General features: G+C 38.1%; 1 protein-coding gene across 1 annotated transcript; it reads right to left on the bottom strand.

Moving 5' to 3' along the window:
- Positions 1 to 349: 349 nt before the first annotated feature.
- Positions 350 to 1,261, bottom strand: LOC128740989 (glycine N-acyltransferase-like). Its single transcript, XM_053836565.1, has 2 exons — positions 1,049 to 1,261; positions 350 to 988 (listed from the first exon to the last, which is right to left on the bottom strand). Exons 1-2 carry the CDS (start codon positions 1,259 to 1,261, stop codon positions 350 to 352), a joined length of 852 nt encoding a protein of 283 aa, XP_053692540.1.
- Between the last annotated feature and the right edge of the window lie 9,087 nt (positions 1,262 to 10,348).

Raw genomic sequence — 10,348 nt, 5'->3', positions numbered from 1 at the left:
GGGCAATAAAATGCAATTTACAAGACCACAAAAGAATTTATAGCGATGGCGACAAACGCTCAAATTTAATGATCTGCAGGGTGCAGAGTAGACTGATACAATCTATCTCGGTGTCTGATTTGAGCCTGGAGGCTGACATTTACGTTGCACATTACTGAGTTCAGTGCAAATATAATTATGAATCGTGACAGTTTGTTTGCCAGAAGCTTTTTTAAAATTAACTAAATTTGGTTAGAGCTCAATAAACATTGTGCTGTCACAACCGGGTCGTGAGTTGCCCCAAAGATAAAAACAAATCTGGACTATATTTCACAAATCTAATGGCTACTTAATTTAAATCCAAGTCAGTTTAACTCTTTTTCGCTTCATTAACCACCCAATGAACGCGTTCCCGTGGCAAAAATCCAACACTCAGAAATAGTTTCTGGGATGGCTCGTTAGACGAGGTAATATTGGCGTAGACTGGTTGACCTTCGGTTGCAAGGCGTCTAGCGCAAGCTTTGATCAGCAGCGAGCCAAAGCCTTGCCGTCGAAATTCGGGGTCTACATGAAGTAGAGCCATTTCACCGCAGCATGATTGCAAACACCAGCCGATCAGCTGATCGGTAGACTCGATGAGTAGACCGATCGTTGCATTGTAAGCGATCAGTCGTCGAATGAAAGCCTCTGTCCCCGTAGTTCGATGTTCCCAGTTGCGGTCAATCTGGGCAGCGTGATGCGATTCGAGTGCAGCTAAACGGAATCCGGTGGGAACATCGATTTGTATTTTCATTGCCACTTCTTTCGGTAGGTGGTAGATGAAATCATCAGTAAATAGTGCGATTTGTATTCCGAGATCATGAAAAGTGTCCAAGATGATTTCCTTGAATTTAGTTGAAAGCATACAAACAGTATAACTATGACTCCAATCCAGTAAAAGCAGTGATTGTTTCAACGAATCGAAGTTATCGTAAAAGCTGTATGCATGAATGTACAAATGTATGGAATCCTAGAAAATTTATTGAACATCTTTAGTAAGTATTTTCTAACCATAAAACACGAAGCTTACCAGAATTATGAACGTTCCATCACTCTCCCAATTTTTGTTTAAACTAAAAATATTCACCTCTTCCGATAAATCAGGTTCCTTGTCAAGCCACACGATATAGTTTTGAACAGTGCGGCAAGCAATTTCGTAGTTTAGCAAATTATTTTGCAAAATCAACTTCAATTGCCTTAGATCGGAACAGTCTAGCTGTTCCAGAACGCCTGAGGATGACATTCTCTACTGTGGCAAAATGGGACTAAAGGATGATGAATGAACTCGCAGCGATAAGCACTCAATGACAATGGGATTACGTTATCGCCGCACATGTGCAAGCTTTGTAAGATTGCACATTTAACTTTTTATCACTTTTATTCAGACATGCGATTTAGCCGGCTTTGGAGGCTGAGTCTGATGCATTCACTTACGTTTTGTTAGATGAGGGGCAAGACGAAGAAATGGAACCAAATTTCTATAAGTTATCAGTAGGATTTCGAGTTTAGCAACCAATTTGTGTCCTCTTTTTTTCTTCTTCTTCTAGTAGCATTGAACCAAGGAGGCTCTTGGCTGTATCAAGAATTTCTCTCCACTGACTCGGTCCTGGGCTACTCGTCACCAATTTATGGAAGGTCACGACATACGCAAGTCGGTTTTAAATTAGTCGAGCCTTCCAACACGCTGCGCCCCTCTATTCCTGGTGCCTAGGCTCTTGAAAGGAACAAATTTCACTGCATAGTAGTCCGGCATCCTTGCAATGTGGCCGACCCATTGTAGCCTCCCGACTTTCACACCAGGTGTACGATGAGAGTAGTCGTGATTCATGGGTCAGGGCCACTCTCCGCCTTCCGTTTGTACTCCGCCAAAAATAGTCCGCAACACCTTTTGTTCAAAAACGGCCAGTGCGTATGTCTTCCGTAAGCAAAGTTACAATCTCAACTCCATAGAGGACTACCGGTCTGATTGATTCCTACCATATATTTGCTTTAGACGCATTGATTTGTAACCCAATTTTCCTAGCCTCCATTTTTAGTCTGGTGTAGATTGCCTCCGCCATCCCAAGGATTCTAGTAATGATGTCGAGGTCGTCTGCAAAGGCTAGGAGTTGGCTACTCTTACTGAAGATCGTTCCTCTCGTTGATTACACCTACAATAGCGATGCTGAATAACATGCAAGAGAGTCGAGCCACATGCCGCAACTCTGCATGATTCAACGGGACTCATGATTTTCGAGACTCGAAATCAACACGAAAATGTTGCATAGGCACGTTCTCAATCATTTCTGTAGAGTTTTGCCGGGAGTCGGTCCTTGCCGGCGGCCTTTAGTTATTCTTCAACTCTCCGATTTCGCGCCGGATCTCATCGAGACTGGAATCCGGCACACTGTTTTCATCCGGCATTCCTAGGTTAACTGTTGTTCCGTCTCCTTCTGTTATATCGCCACCTAAGCAACAATGTGAGTTTTATTGCACTCTTATGGAGGTTTTTATGACCAATTTTGGTCTTAAATGCCATCGTAAGAGTGTAATAAAACCCAAATTGTTACTTGGGCATTGAAAAACTACTTCCACATTTCGACCATTTCGCGCTCGTTTGGTCGCACGTTCAGGTTACTGAACTCACATATACTGCTACTAGGTAATGATCCGAGTTGATATCCGCACCCTGAAGAGAGCGTATATTCGATACAAGCCGACCATCGATGAGAATTTGGTCGGTTTAGCTCAGTATTCGTTGGTCAGGTGATCTCCGGAAACCCGATCGCCGGTTTATACATCACTTCCCTTCCGATCACATCCTCGAAAGCGATCTTGTCCTTATTTCGTCGCATTTATCCGTGCCGAATGTTTCGAGTCGAATTTTCTTGGTAACTCATAGTAAATGGGTTTAGCTAAGTTGTCTTTCCTTGGCTCACGCTACCGAGTCTCGCGATGGGGTTGCCATCTTAGGTGTAGTGCCGAGCAAACACATTTCTTAATTCAGCCAGCCGCTCAGGATCAGACGCTGTCATGAGCCGCTCCTAACCTTAGTACGATCTTAGTTCTTGCGGTTCCACTAAAGTTGCTCGTATTCTGGCTGGTACCACGGTGTTTCGGTTGGTACCAGAGATGTGATATATTTTACACCTGCAAGTGCGCGAGGCACCGATGTTATGCATTATCCAGCCACTCACCAATCCATATTACCTACTATGATTATATTCAAAAACTAAATATGTTTCACCTCCGAAACACATCCTTGAAATTCCGGATTTAAGGGAATCAGCTAAACTGAGTTATTACCAATCAGCACTGAAAGGGGAAATATTTCGATACAAACTGCTGTCAAAACATTGCAGATCCGACGTTGTAGTAAAATTAACAGTGCGTTCCGATGATAAATGACTCTAGTTTTATATGGATTCCACTCGATTCATTGAAGTAGCACTGACTAGTTAGGTTCATTACAATATTGAATCAGGTTGAATCAGGTTATAATCACAGTCAATTATAACCGAATTCGGGTTGCGGCATCTTGAATTAATCGATTTTTGGCAAATTTAGATTTTTTCCATAAACATGAAACAGGTAGGGTACTGGAGGGTATTTTCAGCCTGCTACTAAATTCAGCCTGCATTTTGTTTCTTTTGTTGCGCTTTCCCAAATAAAAACTTCGCCGTTATATAACAATATCGTTGATAGCACCCGTACGCCTTAATTTGCTATAACTATTTTTATTAAATTTCACAAATTGTGCTAATTTTTATTGAATGAACATTACCATCATGCTCAATTCTATATGACCCCCATAAAAGCCCTCTTGACAGTGCAAAGAGTCACTCTCATAGTTAAATGTACTGGCCAGCCTCGCCAGGGATGACTGTAATTGGAAACAGTACTGGCAGTGAGGAGCAAGGTGGGTAAAGTAGATCTAGCATTGAAGGAAGGTTACACACAAGCACGCATAAAATTTAATAAGCATATCGCTCATTCAATAGCAATAGCAAAAAATGCAGTGCATGTTATACAGCAAACACCCGGGCGATATCCCAATAGATCACCGATACTGGTCGCAGTGATGAGTCCATACAGGAAAAAAGAATTGAATGAACATCAAAGCCACTGTTTTCCCACTAGCACTCAATTAGACTGAAGAAATAGAAGCAATATTTGCAGCACTTGCAAAACACTAACACATAAACCTTTTGGTCTGCTGTTGAAGTACAGCAATCCACCGAATAGGGCTTGAGTTTGCTCATCGCAGTTTCACAGGCTTCTTTAAACAGATATGACTGATTTTTGGTAGGCGATAAGCCTTTGATAACCCGAGCAGGAGCGAAGAGCAAAATAATATCAAAACTATATCAAACTAAGGTATAATACTATATTTTGTTATTGAATAGATGTGGAGATACATTGATAACACATTTTGTTATTGAGCAGATATTTAGAACATTGTTTGGAAGATGAGTTTAATAACTGATTTTGTTATCATATCTTATTGTGATCTTAAAATGACATTCGATATTTTTCATAAAAATTTTTTCATTGTTTAAAGGGATTTTGAATTATAAATATTTTATAAAATAATTTTTTAATATGTCATATGCTACTACATTTGTTATTCAATACCTTAATAATACTAAAATATGTTATTCCAAACTCTGAATACAGTCATGTTATTGCTTTGTTATTCAAATAACACAAGTAGTTATTCTTTTGGCCTACAGAAACAAAATTTTGGTTTTTTTTGTTATTTTACCAACTATGTCAGCCAAGACAAGATCAAATTTTGATATGAGTTATTCGATTTCCATAACACATTTTGAAATTAATTTGCTCTTCGCTCCTGCTCGGGAAGCCCGAGCGATAGCCAAAAATCAACTTTATTGTTAATTAAGTAACTAAGAAAATACCTTGGGGCACGCACAGCGCCACCCCATGAGTTATTCGAAGGATTGTTTATAAGTGTTATGGTTTGTACCATACAGGCGTGTTCGGCCTGCTGGAAATTCAAGCTACACAGACGCCACAATAGTGTCGCAGGCCTGCAACAACCTAATCTTTTATAGCGAAAATAACTCAAATTTAAAGGCGTTTCATTAAAACTAAAATGCACTCCACTAAAATGCATGTACATGTTATCCAATCAATTGGAATGAATTGTGTCGAAAAAATAGAGTTTTACCATAATTCATGAATATTGTTCAGGATACTGCTTAATAAGCTGAAATTATCGTACCTTATATATTTCAATTGAAATGAGGCCGTAATTTGAAGTAAAGCTTCTAGTCTAGATTGGTCCAAATTTAAGTCCCATTTCATGTTCAACTTCATTTTTAGGTAAAATTTCAAGTTTAGTGTTAAATCAAACCCAATTTTACGTAAGATTAAGTTTTATTTCAAGTTCAATTTTATATCCCATTTCAAGTTCTATTTCACGTCTAATTTCAGGCCCATTTTAAAATCCAAATTCTTGGTCAACTTCAAGTTCAATTAGCATAGCATAGTTTGACCACCCGTGAGTTGCCCGCGATTGATCTAGATCAGCTGAGATTGCACAAGGAACCATCAGAACGATGCTGGGGAGTAGCAGATCATTCTCAGTGTGCATTTTCTGGTGATATAATTCTTTGTGATAATCAATAGCAAAGCAGGCCACGTCCATGCAGGCCAATTTGGGAGGGAAAGGAATGTTAGTCCGACACTTGTTGCTACTAGAGACCGAGGAATCCTCTACATCATCCACAAATGTCACAGGAAGGAGTTGTTGTTAAATGAAAGGAATTGATCTGGATGCACCGAGGCAGGTGGTGCGATCACTGTCATTCGAGCTCGCGTACGATTTGAGGACGTTTTTGGTTACGTGGCCATTGCGAAACAGGCAGTGGAGATCCGACATACCGATATAGGAAAAAACTATGAGAAATCAGTTTACCGCACTGAATGTTATGTTCTGTTTATGTTTATGTTCTACGTACGAGCGGTTCGGATAAACAGTTACTGGCCACCGCGAAATTACAATTTGCTGGTCCACCATCAACCACAGACCACCCAATTGCAGGCCTTTCAGTACAAAAGTTCTTTAACTTTCAAAAGGGTGAACCCCCCCCCCCCCATTACATACTGAAACTGAGTCATCACCCGCGAGAAATAGCACTGCACCACCTTTGCAAGCGCACCCAACACGTACCTGGACACTCGACCCAATGCGTCCACCTATCGTCAGCTTAACGCAACAATCAGCTGGCGGAGACGGACGGTTCCTGAAGGCGCGGTTGCGAGATCCGAAAATTATGTATCTCGTTCGCCTTTACCTGGCTTACATGTACGACAAGGAACCAGCGTTCTGCTACGAAGGTATGACGAACACCTAGTAAACCATTTGGTTTGTATATCTCGATTGCAACTGAGATATACGAAATCATATCTGAACGAAAAAGTTATATTTCACGCCATATAAGAACATATATGTACCAAAGTGGAGGCGATATACGTGCGAAAGCTTTGTCAATTAGTTGTAATTCTATTTTGCGTAGTTTTTATAACACGCAACTAAATACTCCTGAATATATGATTAAGATATAATCAAATATTGCAATCGCCTATCCTGCTTTATAATTCACAGTCATGAATTGTATATGAAGGCACGCACGACTGCAAAACAACTTATTGTTCACTTAGATTTGACATACTCTAATCATTATACAATTCCAATGTGAAATTGACATGAAAACGATTTAATGTGAACTTTCTATTACGATTTTGTGTTATCTGGGCACCGGCATAAAAATTAATTTAGCATCTGAAGGACTACCCGTCGCAGCGCAGGATCTCCTGAAAATCTTTATAGAGGTACATGAGGAACTTGGAGTACCGAAACAGGCGGCATCTGACGATTTGGAATCTTACCGGCGGCATCTCCAGAACCAACGAATTCAGTATCTGCAACGCGCAAGGAAAAGCGCCGACAAATTCAACAATCCGGTACGAATTTCCAGTCAAAATTTTCGGAAGTAACGACTCCTTTCGATGAGAAGGTAACTAGTTTAATTATTTCTTCAACCGACCCAGATCCATTTCCATTGATTTCTTCACTAAGACAGGATGGGACTGAAATTTTAATTTATTGTTAAAATTTCAATCGCATGAAAAGTCCAGCAAAAATGAAGGAAATCTATAAAAATTTACAGAGTTCATTCTTTTTTATTATTCTGGCAACTGAAACAAGCTGGGACGCAAGCGTAAAAAGTGAAGAAATTTTCGGAAGTGCCTTTAACGTATTTAGAGACGACAGAAATTTTCTTGAGTCTCAAAAGAAATCGGGTGGCGGGGTCCTCATAGCTTTGTTGTCTAATTTCAATTCTGAAATTATAATGACAACGCAATTTAAAGAATTTGAGCATGTCTGGGTGAAATCACGTATAGCAGGTGAAACACATGTATTTGCCTCAGTGTATTTTCCTCCAGACGCCAATTTCACGCCCAATATTAAGTTTAATTTTATGTAGAACTAATTAGAACTAACGCCCGGCAAACTTCGAAAAGCCACAAATTTATCTAAATGACGTTAATTGTAACTTTCGCGTGTGCTTTAAGCATAAGTTAAGTTTTGCACTTTTTTGAGAAGTTTACAGGTACTTTGATGAAATGTTTAGCTGAACACGGGATTTTCACAGAACATTTGTTTCTTACAACTGGGCTAAACCGTTAGTTAGAAATGATAATCTTTAAAAAATCTTAAAATTTATTGCTAAATAAGCATTGGAAATATAGCGATTTTTCAATGAAGTTTTTGGAGCGAAACCTAAAATTAAACATCCGATTTAATCCATCTAGTGGTGAAAGGAACCTTTGTTATATGTCATTTGATATGGGCATTTCCAGCTCAAATATTATTTTTGTTTTGTATTTGAATTTGTAATTTTCATAAAACTCTGTCAGTCAAATTATATACGTATCACTTTGAACTAAATTCATATATAAACTGTTTCTTAGGCCCAGCCGTTCTCAAGTTATTCAGATGTGAAATCTAAAAATTATCTATTAGAATCAACACATGCAAAGTATCCGATAATCGTGTAATCGGATTTGAACCAAATTTTGTCAGATTGTTCATTTTAGGTCAGAAAGCAAAAATCTTAAATTTGGTGCCGACTGATACAATTAGTGGCAGTACCCCCTTTTTTAAAAAAAGATCCGTTTTGTTAAAACTTTTTATTTTTTACTTACAGATAAACATGGAAATCTCGACCAACATGTCAAAAGGTCCAATGTGCAAATGAGAGATTCTCTTTGCGTTTCTTCTCTTATGCTTATTACGGCAACATAAATACATTTCAACCCAATTATTCTAAAGTATAAGCTTTCCAATAACACCAGTAATCGTTTCATGCAAAATAGACGCATTCAAGTGCATTTATGCCGCCGTAATAAGCCTAAGAAACGAGATGCAAAGAGAATCTCTCATTTGCACATTGGACCTCTAGAAATGTTGCTCGTCAAATATTAGGTTTAGAAAGAAACTATTTTCACATTCAAATTCCAATTCCAATCGAAAATAGTCAAGTAAAAAATTACTTTTTTAGCGTTTTGAGCTGGAAATGATCATACAGAAATCGACACGTCTTCGGAACTTAATTCAACTGTTTGTTAATGCTGTGCTAGTTATCATCCATATGCATCCTAGCGATAAATAATCTTCATTGTGTATTTTAACCTACTAAATAACTTTATAGAACAAATGAAAGCAATGAAAACAGCGTGTACAGAATTTTTGAGCAGAACTGATTTTAAAGTGGCTGTTAGCCTCAGGGCACAATGCTAGCCTAATAAGCCAATCGTCGTATGTTCGAATCTCGACTGATCGGTGCCGTTACGGAGTTAATAGGATCTTTGCCCTAGCCCGTAATTTTCCTGTACTCTAATAACCGGCTGCGAAGTCTGTCGATAAAGAAGGGTCAAGTTCTGAAGGACGTTTACACTCATGGCTTTGCTTTGCTTGATTTTAAAGAGATTTCTTTAAACAAATCATTAAATTTCGCAACCAATAAGAGGTAGATAGTTACTATTTGCAGCAAAGTTGCTTATTTTAGTGTGTTCTGCAATTCTGCAAGTTCGAAAACAGACACTGAGGAAGCCTGCAAGTCGTAGGCGAAATACGTATCTGTCGTGAATAAAATATACATAGTATAATTAAATTGGATAAATTGTCTTCTTTTTTAATTTTAGATTTTTCAATCTCCAGTACCCACCAAATGTACTGGTGTCTTTTTTTGTTAAGTGTTAATGTTAAATCCAACTCGGTTGGTTTAGAAATATATTGTGAATCCTCCCGTAAATTTTGACAGATCATAGTATTTTCTACTGGAACATTTACATAACAGTGTATTATCATAGTAGAACGCAACGAAATTATTTTTGGCAAAAAATGTATTTTTTTTATTTCACATTTTGTGCTTTAGTTGCCTGGATAATTCTCATAATTGGATGAATTTTGTATTTCATTTATATGAGAGCTCTCCCCTCTCCCCGCTTCCAGAGAGTAGACTGGTCTCGAACCACCATAGAAACATTTCTTGCCTTCAAATACCTTCACATTTCTTCATTTACTTGATTAGCTCTTGAGTTATGCAGAAATTTCTGTTTCATCTGTATGGGAGCCCTCTTCTTCCGGAGAGGAGAGGGGTCTCGAACCATCATAAGAACCTTCCCCGGTCCTCAGAACCCGATTCAGTAGTTTCCGAGTCTATAAGGGTCATACAGACCGATAGACAGACAGATATTTGTTTTTATTTATTTTATAGCCTGTTTTAAGTCTAATTTCACGTTCAATTTGAAGCTTGAAGTTCGTTGTAAAGTTCAACTTCGAGTTCAGTTTGAAATAAAGTTTCAAGCACAGGTTGGTCCAAAATTAAGTCCAGTTTCGTGTCAAATTTCAAATGAAATTTCGATTTTCATTTAAATTTAATTTCAATTTCAATCCCAATTTTAAGTCTAATTGAACATGTAACTTCAAGTTCTATATCATATCCAAATTCATGTCACATTTCAAGTCAAATTTAATTTCTATTTCGAGCTTAGCTTTGAGTTGTTTTTCTAGCCTAATTTTAAACTCACTTTTCAAGTATAGTTTCAAGTAAAATTTTAAATTAAATTTTTAGTTCGCTTTCATGTCTAATTTAGAGTAAAATTACATGCCTAATTTCCAGTCCAATTTGAGCTTCGATTTATAGACATACTTCATGCCGGATTTTATCTCGAATTTTAAGTATTTCGAATTTCCAGTTTAAATTGAGGTAAGGCTACAAGTCTAAATTGGCCTAGCTTAATTTCAGGTCCAATTTTG

This window comes from Sabethes cyaneus, chromosome 3 (genome assembly GCF_943734655.1).
Source record: "Sabethes cyaneus chromosome 3, idSabCyanKW18_F2, whole genome shotgun sequence".
NCBI lineage: Eukaryota > Metazoa > Arthropoda > Insecta > Diptera > Culicidae > Sabethes > Sabethes cyaneus.
The sequence above is the reverse complement of the archived record's forward strand: the minus strand, read 5'-3'. Positions and strand labels throughout refer to the sequence as shown.